A 16,671-nucleotide genomic window follows, 5' to 3' on the forward strand; every position below is an offset into this window, starting at 1 on the left:
AAGGTACAGTTCTGGAATTTTTAATTCCGGATTTATTGGTTATCTGCTTTAAAGGAAATTTTTCTCACTTCTTCAAGGTCGCTGTTTTAAACAGGCTTGACCACATTTTGATATAGTCATCAATAATAACAGATCAAGTCAATTTCAACTCACTGGAAGTGCTGTCCGAGGAATCATCCTGTTCTGTACATTGGACAGCCAGGTCAAGGTCAAGGTTCCGAGCCATCTCTTCAAGTTCACAGCCTTTCTCTTCCTCCTCTCCCCCTTCTGTTAAAACACAATTTAGGCATTAGGTCCGATATTCAAAACATACTTTTCTGATAAATTCGAAAGGGTATATTTATGTAGTTGAATTTTGAGACTTTCAAGGTATTCTATGTATTTGATTGACATAAAACTGGCTGGATTAATTTATGTATAAATTGATGGTAAAGAATTGACTTATTTTGTTGAATGTAATTCTGCCACATTGCACTATGAATTAGATGCAAATTCAATCAGCACCACAACACAATAATAGATACATAATGTTAATTAAAAATAAAATTGTAAAAAATATAAAAAGAACTACAAAAAATTTTAGGAAGAGAAACCTTTCCAAAACAATGTACACATAATAAAATAATGATATTAAAATTCTTTAACATGTACATAAATTAAAAGAATGATACAAAACCTAAAAAAACCTAAAGTATATGGTCCAATTTTAAAAAAATATGAACTGCCCCAAAATGTCAAAGGTTTTATCTGGTGATTTATCATCAAGTTCTTTCATCAGATGCACATGAAAGTTTAATCAGTTGATATATCTGATTTTTAATATGTAGGTATTTTAAACTCTGTCATACTCAAACTGCAGAACTTCCATGTACTGCTTGATTACAGTGTATGTCTGTACACGCATTTGGAATAATCTGTTTGGTTGTTGTTGTTGTTCAGGGTTGAGAAATCTCCAAAACTCCACTTAACATATCTAGGACATTCTTTATTTGCCAAGAATAAACTCATACTCAACAAGCTACGACAAAAATATAAAGCTGATGAGACTAACAACATAAATTTGATGACACTAACAATGTCTGATCATGTAAAAGGTTATTTTTTTAACGGAAATATAAAATCTAATGAGGCTAAGAAACTTAATTTGATCAAACAAAATGTTGCTTTTTTTAAAATTACAACAATATAAAAAGTTGATGAGGCTAACAACATAAATTCATCATGCAAAAGTTTATTTTTTTATAACTTATCATGTGACTCTTCTAATGACTAGTCTGATCCCCCTCTTGTAAATGTTTATTAGTACAAACGAGACAGAAAAAAAACCCACTTGTAATAACTTGATCAAAACAAACAGTAAACAAACTTCCAGTGAAATTATGGACTTTCAATAAGCAGAGTTGGTATTATTCTTGACAGAACATTAATGAGAAACACTGGTCATCCTTAAATTAGCACTCAGATGAGTGATCCAAAAATCCATTTGATTGCTGAAAATTTTCATTTACCATATGAACTTGGGCAAGTGAATTTTAAACCCATACTGCTCCATAATTTATTTACTTAGTAAATGATCAAAATTGAACAAAAATCTTACACATTTTGCAGTGTGGAATTGTTGCCAGAGCAAAAGCCTCTGAACCCTCACGTTTTACCCATATGGCTGAGCTAATTTGTTGAGCTCCGGCAAACATCTGCACACATCAAAGCATACATGGATAAAATGGGGATGAAATTTTACCAGAACACTAAACGTGTTTTTTTCCAAAGATAAAACTCATTCAAAAACAAAGACCAAACATTTTATTTTATTTTTCATGCTACAGAACAATCTTTCAAGTCACCATTTTGAGCAAAGGTTCAACAGAAAGAGAAGGTTATTCAGGTACAGTAAAACATCAGTCTAAGTCACACGGACCCAAATTTTTTTTCATGTATTTCTATTTTGAGTTCTTTTGAGGTTGCATATGCCAACTGCTTTGAAAATCTTTGCGACTTTTTAAGTGATATGAGGTGTTTAACTTGTGACGTAAGTTATACAAGTTCTATTCCCTTGCTTTCTGCAATGCATTATGCATGAACCAAAATTTTGAATCCAGATTTCCAAATTTAATCAGAAAAGATGACACACCTAAGAATACTTGTGCTGGGATATAAAACATACCAATCCCATTCTGTTGTCCATAGTACTGGTACACCGGAGAGAACAGGGTGGTGGACATCCTTGGTGGGCTGCCAGGATTATGTGTATTCTCCTTCACCGACGTAAATGGATGCTTCTTCTGGCCTGGGGAAACAAGAGCCATCTTGAGATGACATATTCCCCAGGTACCCACTTATATAAAGTCTCGTACTATAGTATTTGCACACCCTACCAATGTAATTGTACCTACCTACTATGTTAAAAAAAATGAAAAGCATCAAGGATATAAAAAATGCACTAAACTTAGTCACTTCATTTATAATTTGTAACATGGCTGTTGCCAGGGGGTCCCTTAAACAATCAACTTACTGGCATTACAAAACAATCTGAAGCTCTAAAAAATAAACAAGCAGACTGCTCACTGTCCTTCTCTGGTTTCTAGTGTGTGTGATTCGGATTTTTAACGCAGCTTTAACACTTTTTCAGTCATATCGCTACGATGCCCGCAATGTGACAGTTTATAGTGATGTCTAGCACTGGGACATCATGCCATAGACATGTAGCATCATGCCCCACACTGTCACATTATCCTGATTGACACCAGACCGACCAGTCCTAACACTAACCTCTTAATGCTGAGCACCAAGTGAGGAAGCTGTTAGTACCATTTTTGTAAGTCTCTGGTATGACTCGGCCTGGGATCAAACCCATGACCTCCCGCATCCGAGGCAGATGCTCTAACCACTAGGCCACTGGAGTGGTCTTTCTGGTTTCTAGAAGAGTCCATTTCAGTAAAAAAATTAAGTCATTTGCATCCAATATTTGCAATGTCAACTTCTAATATCTCTAAAACAAACTGACCAAAAATGACCAAAATAAAAAAGAAGAACTCTTGTATATATGTTTTATTAGATGTAACTCCCAAATTTATTGAATTATTGAGATTATCAAACACAGTGAACTACGTTGCTTGAAAACATAGACTTGCCAAGCAAATACCACGACTATGTTACTAAAGAGCCTACTGTTTGATTAAAAACTTCAGCAAGCTGACAGAGTTTGAGACTGCCTGGTGGCAATCAGGTTATAAATTATAAATTGATGAATGAAATGCGTATATTATATTGATTTTTTATGTCCTTTTTTATTTCCTTGACGCCTTTTGTTTTACAACTAGCAGAGGGAACAAACAAACTGGAGGATGTGTGAATACAATAAATGTACCCTATGGTCCAGAACTCTTAAAGTTTATACTACTTATGCTAGTACCCTATTGTTGAGCAGTGACAATTTATATACTTAAACTACACTTGGTTTCCAGAGTAATATAAAAAATATTAAATGCAGAAAAGTCTATGCATGAAAAGTCGCCTCTATGCGATCTGCTTGACACATGTACCAAATTAAGTTGGAAATACCTTCAATGGTTAGAGCATTATGCTATAAAAACTAAAATATTTACTGATGGCAGAACAAGGCCATAACTATATACTGTCCCTTATTACATATAAGGGTGATTTAAAAATAAAATTAAACAATACATTAATATATAGGTCACAGGCTGTGCAAGATAAAAACTAATCAGTGAAATAGATCTGATCTAAATACAAAACCACAAAATAAACACTGTGCATAGCAACATTCCAAGTACCTGTCAAGCCTAAGAGTCCTAGTACAACCTTTTTAAAAACTGTAGTAGCCATTTCAAAGTTTAGGTTGCCAAGTCTTAATAATATGAACACCTTTCATAAAGGGGCATAGATCAGTTGAGTGGGGAATTAATGACAGAATATGATAACAAATTTAATTTTTCGATCAACTAATTAAAGAGTACTATAAAACAGTATGTGGTTATATTTAGTAGTAAACCCAGATTACTCTGTCAGAAATGTCAGCAGCCATCACCTTCAAATACAGGACCGCCGGGAAAATCAATATTTGGATACTCTAAATCATCTCTACATATTGCCTGGCCTCAACATATCTGATAAAGGACCTAAAACTTAATCATCTTCATATTATTAAAGCCTTAGTTATAACTGTATTCTGTGGCAACTAAACTGACATTATTCTACTGATCAGAAATTTGACTATATTTGTTTTCATGTCCACATTCTTTCAGACCCATGCCACTGACTGAGGCTGACTACACAGGTCATGAATTAGGTCACTTGATGTCAAAACAGTCTCATTATAAAAATGGGATTGAAATGTGAATTAAATTGCATCTTTCAAATTTTCGTAGAGTAAAACAGTCAAACGTAATTAGAAACTGCTTACATCATTTTTATGCTGTTGCATAATGATTCTGGAGGTTGACAGGGAAACAAGATGAGTAGTTTTACTTGCCAATTCTGAATCCTAAGATGCAAATATGACCATTTTAGCTGCCACTTGGAGTGCTGCATGGGTATTCTGAACACTTTATACATCTGCAGATGTACACTTTCAAAGTATGTCCATTTTAAACAAAATCTTGGTGGGTCAATGAAATTTTTCCCTTTTTTTGGCTTGCATAACACAAAACTTTTTAAACTTATTTCAAAAATTTCAAATGAATTAAACATTCAAATATTATCCTGTATTTAGAACTTCAATTTGATCAACTAAGAACAAAAAACCGTCTAGATATGCCATTCCTCGTCCACCCACCCAACTCTGATTCCTGTTCCCCAGCTTATGTAGATACCTAGTTCAAGTATTCTATTGTCCATCTCTCTCAATTTCTAAACTAATGTTAGTATCCTATAATCAAGCATAATCAATTTATATTCAACATATGCACCACTTTTTCTCCATGATCAAAAAAAAAAAAAAAGAAGAAGAAGAAAGTTTCAGGTATGAAATGTCACCTCTACACAACCTGCTTGAGGTGTACCAAGTTTAGTTGAGACATCTTGAAAGGTTTGATAACTATGCTCCAGAAACGAAAATGTTTATGGAAACATATTGACATAACAAAATTTTTGTGAGTTAGTAAGTGGTCAGAGGTGGTGCATTTTCAAAAGTGACAAAGCTTTCTACTAAGTGTGAATACTTCAGATGAATAACAACTTTAATTACAAAATTTACTCAAGTGATCACTCCCCGTTCATATTTTTATTCCTTACCTTTCCCTTTGGACTTGGTCTTATTGATGTAGGGTGCCGAGGTGATCAGGCATGGGTCAGCTCTTGGACCAATACAGTTCTCTGTGGACAGGAGATTTTCATTCTTGTCCACAACAACATCATGTCCATTGCACATAATAGATTTATCAGGGGAGGTTACTGTAACTTCCTTTCTGCACCTCTTCCTGGAAGAAGCTTCCAGTGACACCTAAATAGGAAGAAATGGAAAGAAATCAGTATCAGTCACGAATGACCAGTATGAAACTTCCTGAATGCATAGCTGCCAACCTTCCAGGCTCACAATTAGTGAAAATAGGGATAAAAAGTCGTGAATTTGGACATGAATTCGTGAAAAATACCATGACAATAACTCCATCCACTCTGACCGTCAATACTACACAATATCAAGTTCGCAAAATAAAAATAAAACACTACATATATGCAGAAATAGTTATTTATCAAGACATGATACTGTGGCACACTTGAACTTCCTCAACTGCTTGATCGTAAATTTGTTTTCTAAACAGTTCCGACTTCTTGCCTGCTGGTTGATCTTGGGGACTAAAATTGCTGAAGAAGTTTCTGCAGCTAAAGAAAATAATCTTTCGCTGTCACTTTTGCTGTGAGGAATGCACAGGATCTGCAGCATTTTTGGTTCTTCCACAGGAAAATTTGGAAGCGATTTTTGGGTCCGGGAACATTTGTCAGAACAAATGTTTAGCATGGTCTCCAGCTGATATAGGTAGATTGTGTTCGACAAAAAAACTCACAAATAATGCTTCAGCGTTGGTAGCCTGCAGATCTTCCGCCAATGGTTTAAAATATTCCAGAGCTGAATTCTGCGAATTCTTAATTTTCCCAACTTCTATGTTTTTTGCAACCGACATTCTTCCTCACATCGTCTCTGCGATAGCACACTGAGTGCAAAAAGCATGAATGAATATCAATGTTTAATGGCAGAATGCACGACCATTTTTTGATATATTCCAAATTAAACTTCACTTTTTGAGTAATACATTTCTTTTTTCTTGGTGGTGAAGACATTTTCAACATCTTACATGCAATGCTGAACGGTAACTCAAATCAGTGTTTTGACGCATGCACGGAGCAAATTTCCGGTTAGGCCCCAGTTTCTTTCAAGAGCAGTTGTAAAACTACTCTTATACATATAGATTAAAATAGGCTAAAATGCTTGCTACCGGGCTAACTGTACTAATCGGCTGTAGATCTACTAATATCGTGACCAGCAGTACCGGACCGTTTCGGCAACTGCGAATATCATGACTAGCGCTTAACAGGAAATCGGTTATTTTATTAAAGATTTAAAATAATTGAGGATTGGAAAATTCATGAATTTTTGGCTTACGGCGTGAATCCGTGAATCGCTGAAAAAGTCATGAAATTCACACCAAATTCGTGAGGGTTGGCAGCTATGTGAATGTTGAGAATAAAAAATACTGGAAAATGAAAACAAAGCTATAGAGCTATTAATGGAACAGTGATGGTTCACTACTGGGCATGACCAAAACATATAAAATACTTAACACAGAATGGGAATGTTCTAGAATGCCCAATCGTTTTACTAATGTTTACTCGTCAAATAATCATAACTGCAAAGAATATAAAAAACCCTACGTCAGATTTTCATATAACCAGAAACAGAACATTGCCACGATGTATAGCCTATCATGTGCTGAAAAAATGGCATTAAGCCCGTAACAACAACAATGGTTATTGCTTGACTGCAACTGTATTCTTTAAAGTATTTCCATGGGCTACTTTAATACATGAGCCTAACCATTGGATTCCACAAGTTTTGATGTATCCAGAAAATTAATCATGCTGTTAATCAGATGGACACACGAGTGGATGGGTAAGGACAAAACTATAATGGCCGTACCACGTTTGTTGTAGAAGATAACACAAGTACATGACTTAGTGCAGTTTAAGACATAATCATCATTCCTTAATTATTGGGGAAAAAATACATGTTTGATCAGGCACCCTCTGATAATGTGTTTTGAGTTCCACACATAACATTTTTTTGTATACTGTAAAACATTTATGACAATATGCAAGAGAGCGTCAAAGGTCTGTGTATGGATAGGGCTTCATGGCATATCAGCACAATCATGGCTATGTAGATCAAAAGAAAAAGGCAGTAACACTGATGTTGGTAGAAACTGCTAAAATCTTTGGATAAAAAACAAACGTGCTCCCACATAATGGAGGATAATGATAAAACTGCAAAAATTCTTTAAAAAGGTCACCAGTGACTTCAGCATGTCTTGAAAATTTGTGAACCTGCTTTTCATGCAGTCTTATTTGTGAATACAAATTTATTTCTTCAATATATAAAAAAATAATAGACTCCCACTTGCTTAACCCTTTCCTTCTTAGTTGTTCCAGTCACTGAATGTCTGATTTCCTCAGAATTTTTGGCATAAAAAAGGCATTAAAATTGAGAATAAAACTGGCATGTATTCAGGAAAGTATGACATATTTAATTTGCCCTAACTTGTTAAAACTTCCACACCTGATTTAATATGTAACCAGTTTTATACATACAGAGTACAGCAGTTATTATGTGGCCATTGCCATGGTAACAAATTATGCTGATAATGTCAAATTATACATTGTAGGTAATTTAAATGCACGAAGAAGCCTTAACAAACTTATTTTAAAACTAAAACAATACATCTACATTAAAAATAATAACCAATTACACTGCTCTCTTGATAACTTGTGAACCTGCTTATAACATAGCATCAGGCATGGACCTAATTATTTAAACAGAAAAATACTCCAAATATTTGTCCTCCCCCACCACCACTACCGCTGAATGTGAAGAAACTTGAAGTAAAAAAAAAAGATCTCTCGTTACGTCATCATAAATGGTAGTTATACCTGAACATTTTAATCAACATCATGAAATTGTCAACTTTTTATATATTTTCTTTCCAAACAACATTCTCACAGTACTGTAAACAGGGTTTTCAACAGACGCATACCCTCGGGTTTTGACACAAAGAATTTAAAAATAACCCATTTAGACGCACAGAAATTTCGACCTGTGCGTCTTTTTGATGCATGTAGATTTGGACTCGAACATCGATCTTTATTACCCTTGATTCACTTCCAGCTTAGTTTCTTACTAAGCGTACACTGTCCATAATAAATTTACTGTAGAAGGCACTGACTGACATCTGCTCGACAACAGTTTAGACCTTGATGGCCAATAATATTGCTCCAATAGAAGACATATATGAAGTGGGTGGAGCTAGCAGTTCACTGAAGCCAGGCATAGATTCAAATGAATTAGGTTGGATTGTTTTGAGATTATACGTTTAAGTTATTGATAGAGGAAGAGGAAACAATTATGAATGGACTGCCCTTTGATCAAATATCTGCACTGGTATGTTTGGACATCAAGTTATAATCAACTGGTCAGAACTGGAGCATATCATTATGGCAGCTCGCGAAGGTGGTTGTCAACAGAAGTGGACCAACTTTCAATTGTTTTATTGGTAATTTGCTTCATTTAGCAGTAAGTTTAAAAGTTCTGAATCATTTATGACTTCACTAAATTCATTTCTGATAAAATATCGGCATTAGTTTGAATGCACTTTTAATTATAATCAGTCAGACAAAATGGGAATATATGGTTTCTCGCTAAACCAGTTTTCATCGTGGGATTGTGTTATTGTGATTAATTAAATGCTTGAATCGGCAAAACGTTTAAAATCCGAAACGTTTTAATTAATGGATCATTCTGAAAAAAAAAAGATGAACAGGCTGAAATGAATTTTCTGACCCTGAGACTCCAAAGAAACATAAAGATAGTGTCAGCTCTGATGAGAAGAAGAGTAAATCTACGAAATTTGTTAGAAAATTTTATGACAAGTGGAAAGAGATAATTCTGTGATGTACATCCTTGATATCTGAATAATATATAACCTTCATAGTTGTATGAGTATATTTTTGCATAGAATATGTTCAAAAGTTGAAACTATAATAAAGTATAAAATAATCCTGTCTGTTTGATATCTATACACAGTAACATATAGTTAGAAAAAGAAACACTTTTACAAATATGAGATTGTATATTTCTTACAAAATACTGTACAAATATTTCTCATTATTCAGCACGAGATGAGAAATCTTAAACATCATTTGTTTCCACCAATAATGAGGAATCACAGCTATGGGCTCATGATTGTCCAAAATAATAGGCTCGCGAGATTTTAGTTTTTGACTCTTGAGATTTTCATTTTGACTCCCGAGATTCATGGGTCAAGGGTCAATTGACACTTCAGTTTGGAAATCTATTGAGAACCCTGCTGTAAATAAGAATAATCAATCAGTGAAAATGTCACTAACACCTCCTGGTGGCAACAATTTAACAAATAAATACCAATTAAAACAGTACAGTCATTTTAGTTTTATCTTTTAATTTGGTTTCACTGTAATCATCATAAAAACAACATGCCCTCTTGTACCCAAACATGAAAAATGTCATTTGACCATTACAGCCATATATGTCAATTGGCATTTCTGTGAAAACCCAATTCAGTGCTGACAATCTATTGATCACCAACCTGAGAAAGAATTTTTTGTTTTGTTAGGCAGGTTTAAAAGATGTGCCTTGTATTATTATGTTAATTATGTCCTTTGTATCAGATCTGGGTGAAACACAATAAAAGTTAACAGGCATGCAAATTCTACTTTCTTGCTGCTAGCAGACAGTCATGTCAGGTCAGCTCATTCTAATTGATATATATATATATATATATATATATATATATATATATATATATATATATATATATATATATATATATAAAACAGGCCAGTAATATAATTACCTTAAATGGCCTGCTCATTCACAAATATATCTGAAGATGGCAACAAGGTTTTGTTGTGAATCAACTGCAAAAAGCAGTGACTGTTGTTGTTGTTGTTGTTGTGGGATTTAAGGCCATTTTTCAGCACACGATAGGCTATGCATGTATTACCAGTATTAATGGTGGAGGAAGAACCCGGGAAAACCCCGGAAAGAACCACCAACCCACAAGAAGCTACTGGCAAGCTTTCTCATATACCCACAGTGGCTGAATCCTAGACTCAAACTCACGCAGACAGAGGTGAGATGGCAATGATCTGTAATGGACAGCTCTTTAGACCACTCAGCCACTCGGGTCCCCTAAAAGCAGTGACATAATACACAATGTTTATGTGTACATCCGATCGTTGCTGAAGCGTCTTGGAGTAATGTTGTTAACGATCTTTCAGAGTTTGAACATAAAGGCCACTAACACCAAAAAGCGAAAAACGTCATTAGAAAAAGCTCTTTATCAACAACTATTCAGTGTGTTTATAAAATCAGTATTCAGCCATTCAACAGCTCCATGAACCCCTTAAGGTTTTCTCTGTGTTTGTCAGGGAAGGTATCCCCTTTTTTTCTTTATTCTGAGGGTTCCTTGGTAACTCCTACCACATCTGTAAGCTCATTATAGCAATGAAAGTGCTAAAACACTGTTTGCCAAGATTTAGACTAGAAAACTGAGTAGTCTCCCCATGTGTGTGTGTATGTGTGTGTGCAAGATATAATCATTTAATGTAGCTTCAAGAATTTTAGTCATATTGCTATGATGTCTACAGTGTGGCACTTTATAGCAATGTCAGCACTTGGGCATCATGCCCGAGACACTGGCACATTATCCTGATGCCAGGCCGACCAGTCCTAACACTAACTTCTTAATGCCGAGTGTCAAGTGAGGCAGCTGCTAGTACCATTTTTATAAGACTTAAGTATGAATCAGCCTGGTCTTGAACCCATGACCTCCTTCCCTTGGATGGAGGATTGTCTTAAATCTGGAATGTTACAATGAATTAAATTTATTGTGCAAAAAGATTTTTTCTTCATTCACTCAAGAAGACCTTGATATTTGATATTTTGACCCCAAAATCACATAGGATTCTTCCTTACTCCAAGTATGAACCGTCCACAAAGATTGGTAGATGGTAGAGTTATTAGATTTTGTGCAAAAATGAATTGGCAACACATGGATTGATGGACTAAATAATTAAGTAAAATGATCAGCCTTGTGATGGGTCTTTAAAAAAAGTGTTGGTATGGTTATCCATTTAGTTATAATCGGGGCCCCCCATTAGATTTAAAGTTGGAGGGTGAACTGCCAAAGCAGGTGGCGGGCTTTGTGGACCTTCCTCAACAGAGATGCAGCTTAGTAGTCAGGTGCAAAGTAAAAGTAGCCAGGTAAATCACCTGGTTCCTGGCTGATAAGGAAAGCCATGTATGTGTATAATGAGATTTTTCACATTTTGGACGGTCATACCAGCATCTGTGTTTAGATAAGCCAATTTAAAAAATCCGTGTCAATATGACCCAATTTTTCACAGTAGCAGTCATAATGTTCAAAGGACAGTTGATATGGCTATCATGTTGGAAGTCTAATTAGCATGATTTTTATCGTAAATAAGTAGGTACAACAAGCCTTCATCAGAAAACCAAACATCTGTATCACCATTTCTTCAGACATACTATTAACGAGGCCACAACAGCAACCACACACGATGTTTTATCATATCATCACCATTTTAATTTAAGACCAACTAAATCTGATAAGAAGTGTGTGTGATTTGGATTTTTAACATAGCTTTAACAATTTTTCAGTCATATCGCTATGATGTCTGCAGTGTGGCAGTTTATAGTGATGTCTAGCACTGGGGCATCATGCCACATACATGTGGCATGTTGTCCCACACAGTCACATTATCCTGACACCAAGCCAACCAGTCCTAACACTAACCTCTTAATGTTGAGCACCATTTTTATAAGTCTTTGGTATGACTTGACTGGGGATCAAACCCACGACCTCTCACATCCAAGGCAGACACTCTAACCACTAAGCCACCAGAGCAGTCTCATAAAAAGTCTTTTAGTCACGTGTGTCGGTAAGGATATTCATTGATAATCAGGAGTAATATCAAGATTTTCAAGGCAGTCATTATAGTGGTCATAGTGGGTTTCTAAAGAGTACCATTTCATTCAGGGCTAACATCAACGTAGGGGAGTTTCATAGCAATCCTTTTAGTGATAATAAATGCTTGGGACAATAAATCCCATCCAAGTAGATGGGCAAGTAAAATGTCATATAAGCAGCCCAATTCTTGTATACCCCCACCCCACCCCATCAACAACAACCCTAATGGCTTGCTGGGTCAAAACTGAAATTGTCTGACCACTGCTAACTTGTGTATGAGAGAGAACAACAAAAGACAGATGACAAACCATCACATTCAGAAGTCTTGAAAACTCTTAATCACGCGTATCTAGATATAAAAAAATTTCTTCTGGTAAGCAGAAAATCACTTATGCAGGAGTCCTCCATAGGCACACAACACCTGGATGGCAAAATCAAAGGCTTGCCAGTCTTGCTTCAACCACCTGCTCAGTGGAAAATTATGTTGATCAATTGATCATTTTTGCTGTGCTGATATTTACAATGACAGAATTCAGTGGCTGAAAGGCCCTTAAGATGTACATGTTGTCACTGTAAGAGTACATCAGAAGAACATGATGCAATAGCTGGCTGAGAAGTTCAGAGACTTCCACTAGCTGCTTAGTGTGGGTAAATATGCTGATAATTACATTAACTGAATTCAGAAATACACAGAGATATACATCTGGTCATTAAAACAGTACATCTGTTGAAAAACTTTAGTTTTCATTATTGTGTTCTTTTCTGAGTTAGCAGAATAAGTAGTGCATTGAAACTTATACCAAAACCTGTTTGCAAATTTGGGTAAGTATTTTGGGGTTAAATGGCAACTTGACAAATGACTATAATGAGATTCAGAAGAGTGCTAAAGTTGCAAGAACTGATAGTTTGGATGGAACAGTAGCCAAGTGTAAGAAAGTGTGTGATGCCTAGCAAAATGCTTGGAGTAAGACCTTTCTTTGGCCTGACATCATAATTCAGTCTCACTCTAACGGACAAGTAAGAGCTACATGTCAGTCGGGTAAAGAATTTCAAAAATTAAACTCTGTTACACCCACCAGTTCTTCTTATCTAGAAATTTTGCCATTTCAGGTATACCCAATATGCTTGTGGGAGGGGACTGCAACTTTTTTTGGCGGGACTCCTAGTTTTCCCAAAATAGGAGTCCTGGACTCCTAGTTTTAAAATCCAGCCATTGACTAGGGGTGCTAAAATAAATATGGATATATTTTTCTTTTTGCACCGTTTAACTTTGGGCAATAAAAAGACTTGCCATGATAGGCTGAAGTAACCAACTCAAATTAAAAGTACAAGGCTCAGCCAATCCAACAATATAACAATAAATGTGTTGTAAATGTATATGGTAAAATAAATGAAAGCTGGGAAGGCAGAATATGTGAGGCAAACACAACAATATAACAATAAATGTTACAGGCATGTAAAAGTATGTGGTAATATACCCGAACTCTGATAATGGGAGGGCAGAATATATAAAGTGATGCAATGATGTATAGAAATCTGCTAGTCATAAAAGTTTTTCCACCTGCACCTTTCTTTTCTGAAACCCTCAATACAATCTCTTCCTCCCTTTCTCTCTGTGAAACATACCTTTTCATCTTGGTCCCTCTTTCCACGCAACTTTCTGTGGCTCTCTCTCGGATCTTTGACTAATCCTGTGACTTGGGCACTCGCCTTCTGGCGAAGCTGCATGATTTCCTGTATATGGCACTTTACCTCAAACTGGGACCATACTATCTGTAAATACAGATTTCTACAGTTGAGTGTATTAAAACAAGTGTAATGTGTAATTCAGTTACGACACCCGTGTCACTGTAATAATTTAACACCACTCACCCCAATTTAATTTGTAACATAGTGGAACATACAAATTTCAGGTTGACACAGCCAATGCCACCAGAAAAAGTGAAACTTGTGTTGTCATCATGCTTACACAGGGTCTATTCTAGGGCACATGATTCATGTATTAGAACAGCTGTGCAAATAATCATGATAACAGTGCATGATATTGCCAAATCCTACCATAATTTCTGTTAAATTCATAATATATTCATAATCCTTCTACTTTTTTGTTAACAAAGTGGGATCAACTCCCTAACTTCAAGTACAAGAATAGAGTGTGCGTGTGTGTGATTTGGATTTTTTATTCAGCTTCAACAATTTTTCAGTCATATTCGTATGATGTCTCCAGTGTGTCAGTTTATAGTGAAGCCTAACATTGGGGCATCATGCCGCAGATATGTAGTGTCATGTCCCATCCAGTCACATCATCATGAAACCAGGCCCGAGCAGTCCTAAAACTAACCTCTTAACACATTAACACCTGGAGGTTTTTGCCATTTTTGCCTGAAAATCGAGTAGGAAACACATTTTGAAAGCTATTTCTGAATAGACTCGAAAATACCAAATCCCCGGTCATCTTTCAATAACATACTGCCTAGTTGTGTTAGAAACATCATATTTCATTGGCTATTTGACTCGCACATGAGCAGAAGGGTAAAAGTTGGACTTGTTTTGGGTTTTTTTTTTTTTTGTAAACGAAGCCATTATTTTTGTATCGAGACCACTCTTTATTCCAAATGCCCATCTTAGCCTACTTTTTGCAAAGGTTCATCTGTCTGCAGTTCATACCGGTTTGCCTTAAATCTGAGGCCTAAAAGTCTAAAATCCACACACAAAATGGGATTCCGACCATGGGTGAATTTTGCGTTAAAAAAAAGTCGGGTCCAAAATATGAGGTTTTTCTATCTGTATTTTGTAGTGCCACTAGATATTCCAGATTATCTGGTATCATTGTAGAGCTACATCTGTCTACCTTTCTATAATACCATCCACTTCAGTGTATCATGCATGACCATGACGCTACAGAGCTCGGCAGTAGGCTACTACCTCCTGCCCCGTAAAGTCGTCGCTAGGGGTTAATGTGTTAACCCTTTAGCTACTACAGCTGTGTGCAGTTTCACTATTGCTGAGTGCTATCATATCAGTTACTGAGACTAATGAGGCTGGTTGCTGGGCTGAATATTAGACCAGAAAATGACAATAAAAATATGGTTACATTTATATTCATTATTTCTTTATTTTTTGGAGGATTTCAGTGAAATAAAAAAACGGCTTACCTTGTACAGTGTCTGTTATTCATATATTTCACTTTATATACTCTTACATCCCATCATATAAGAAATCCCAGTCATATAAACTGTTTTGAATCACACAAAATAAATCCAATATTTACCTATGTACATAACAAAATATGAATGAAATCCACACTCTAATTAAAAAGCTGAGCGTGGTACCTCCCAAAACAGTCGGAAGGCGATTTTGTTTCCTGATTTAAGACCTTTTGGCCCCAGATCTAAGGCAGACCAGTCTGAACTGCACACAGACAGGTGATCCTTTGCAAAAACTAGGATAAAGTGGGCATTTGGAATAAAGAATGGTCTCCATACAAAAATAATGGGTCCATTCAGCACAAAAAAAAGAGAGAAAAAAGAACTCCAACTTTTACCATTCTGCACATGTGCAAGCAAAATAACCAATGGAAAATGATGTTTCTAATACAGCTAGGCATTAGTCTCATGGAAAATCTGTTGAAAGCCATTGTATTACGATGTATTCAGAAATAGCACCCCCCCCCCAGTCTTTCCTATGCACATTTCAGGCGAAAACGACAAAAACCTATGGGGCCGAATGAGCTAATGGGAGAAATTTTGGTGACATCACCAAATCTGAATATTAGGGCCTAACTGAGTAGATAATTTTCACCAAGTACCGAATCCGAGTATTTGGATGTACTATTTGCCAGATCCAGGCACGAACCGAGTAGTAGGTGCGACTCTGGAGAGTACCGTTTGTTTCATTATCGTATGCGAAGCTTAAACTTAAATCTTCTTCATCATCTCTTTTTCTTTTGTGGCTCTCTGTGGATCTGGTGTATTCATCATACTCAGAGTGATGGAAGGATCGAAGGTGATTTATTTGAGCATAATTGCAATGGCAGTAGCTGGTATAGGAAAGTAACATTTCCATTGGCCAGAATGTTACCACGTGATCAAAATGAATTGCGTTCATTTCTGTATGAACTGTAAGGAGAACTACTTTTTAACTTCTATAAATAAAGTCACGTGTACAACTTAAGATAAACACTGCCAGTGAAGGCAGACATGAAGTTAGCATTAAAGGAAAACAACATTCTTACATTTTTTAATAAAAAATTTGAATAAATTTGGCTTCCATTGGTTGAAGGACTGGTATTATGATGACCTTATTACGATCAAGCAGGACAATCCCAAGTGCTATATATAGCTACGTAACAGAAAAAACCCAAGCATGTATTACTACACTCAATTAAGATTTCTATTTTATAATGATGCAAACA

At 35.8% G+C, this 16,671-nt stretch overlaps 1 protein-coding gene across 1 annotated transcript in view; it reads right to left on the minus strand.

Moving 5' to 3' along the window:
• The window catches only part of LOC149793010 (CTD small phosphatase-like protein 2), a 76,045-nt gene that overhangs the window by 46,200 nt on the left and 13,174 nt on the right, over nucleotides 1–16,671 (minus strand). Inside the window, exons 2-5 of the mRNA XM_089966886.1 lie at nucleotides 13,884–14,030; nucleotides 5,254–5,461; nucleotides 2,165–2,287; nucleotides 154–267 (exon numbers count right to left, since the gene is read on the minus strand). Coding sequence (XP_089823012.1) covers nucleotides 154–267; nucleotides 2,165–2,287; nucleotides 5,254–5,461; nucleotides 13,884–13,985 — 547 coding nt within the window. The 5' untranslated portion in view covers nucleotides 13,986–14,030. The remainder of the gene's footprint in view (nucleotides 1–153; nucleotides 268–2,164; nucleotides 2,288–5,253; nucleotides 5,462–13,883; nucleotides 14,031–16,671) is intronic.

Source organism: Sinohyriopsis cumingii, chromosome 8, assembly GCF_028554795.1.
Source record: "Sinohyriopsis cumingii isolate HCF-2022 chromosome 8, ASM2855479v2, whole genome shotgun sequence".
NCBI classification, from domain to species: domain Eukaryota; kingdom Metazoa; phylum Mollusca; class Bivalvia; order Unionida; family Unionidae; genus Sinohyriopsis; species Sinohyriopsis cumingii.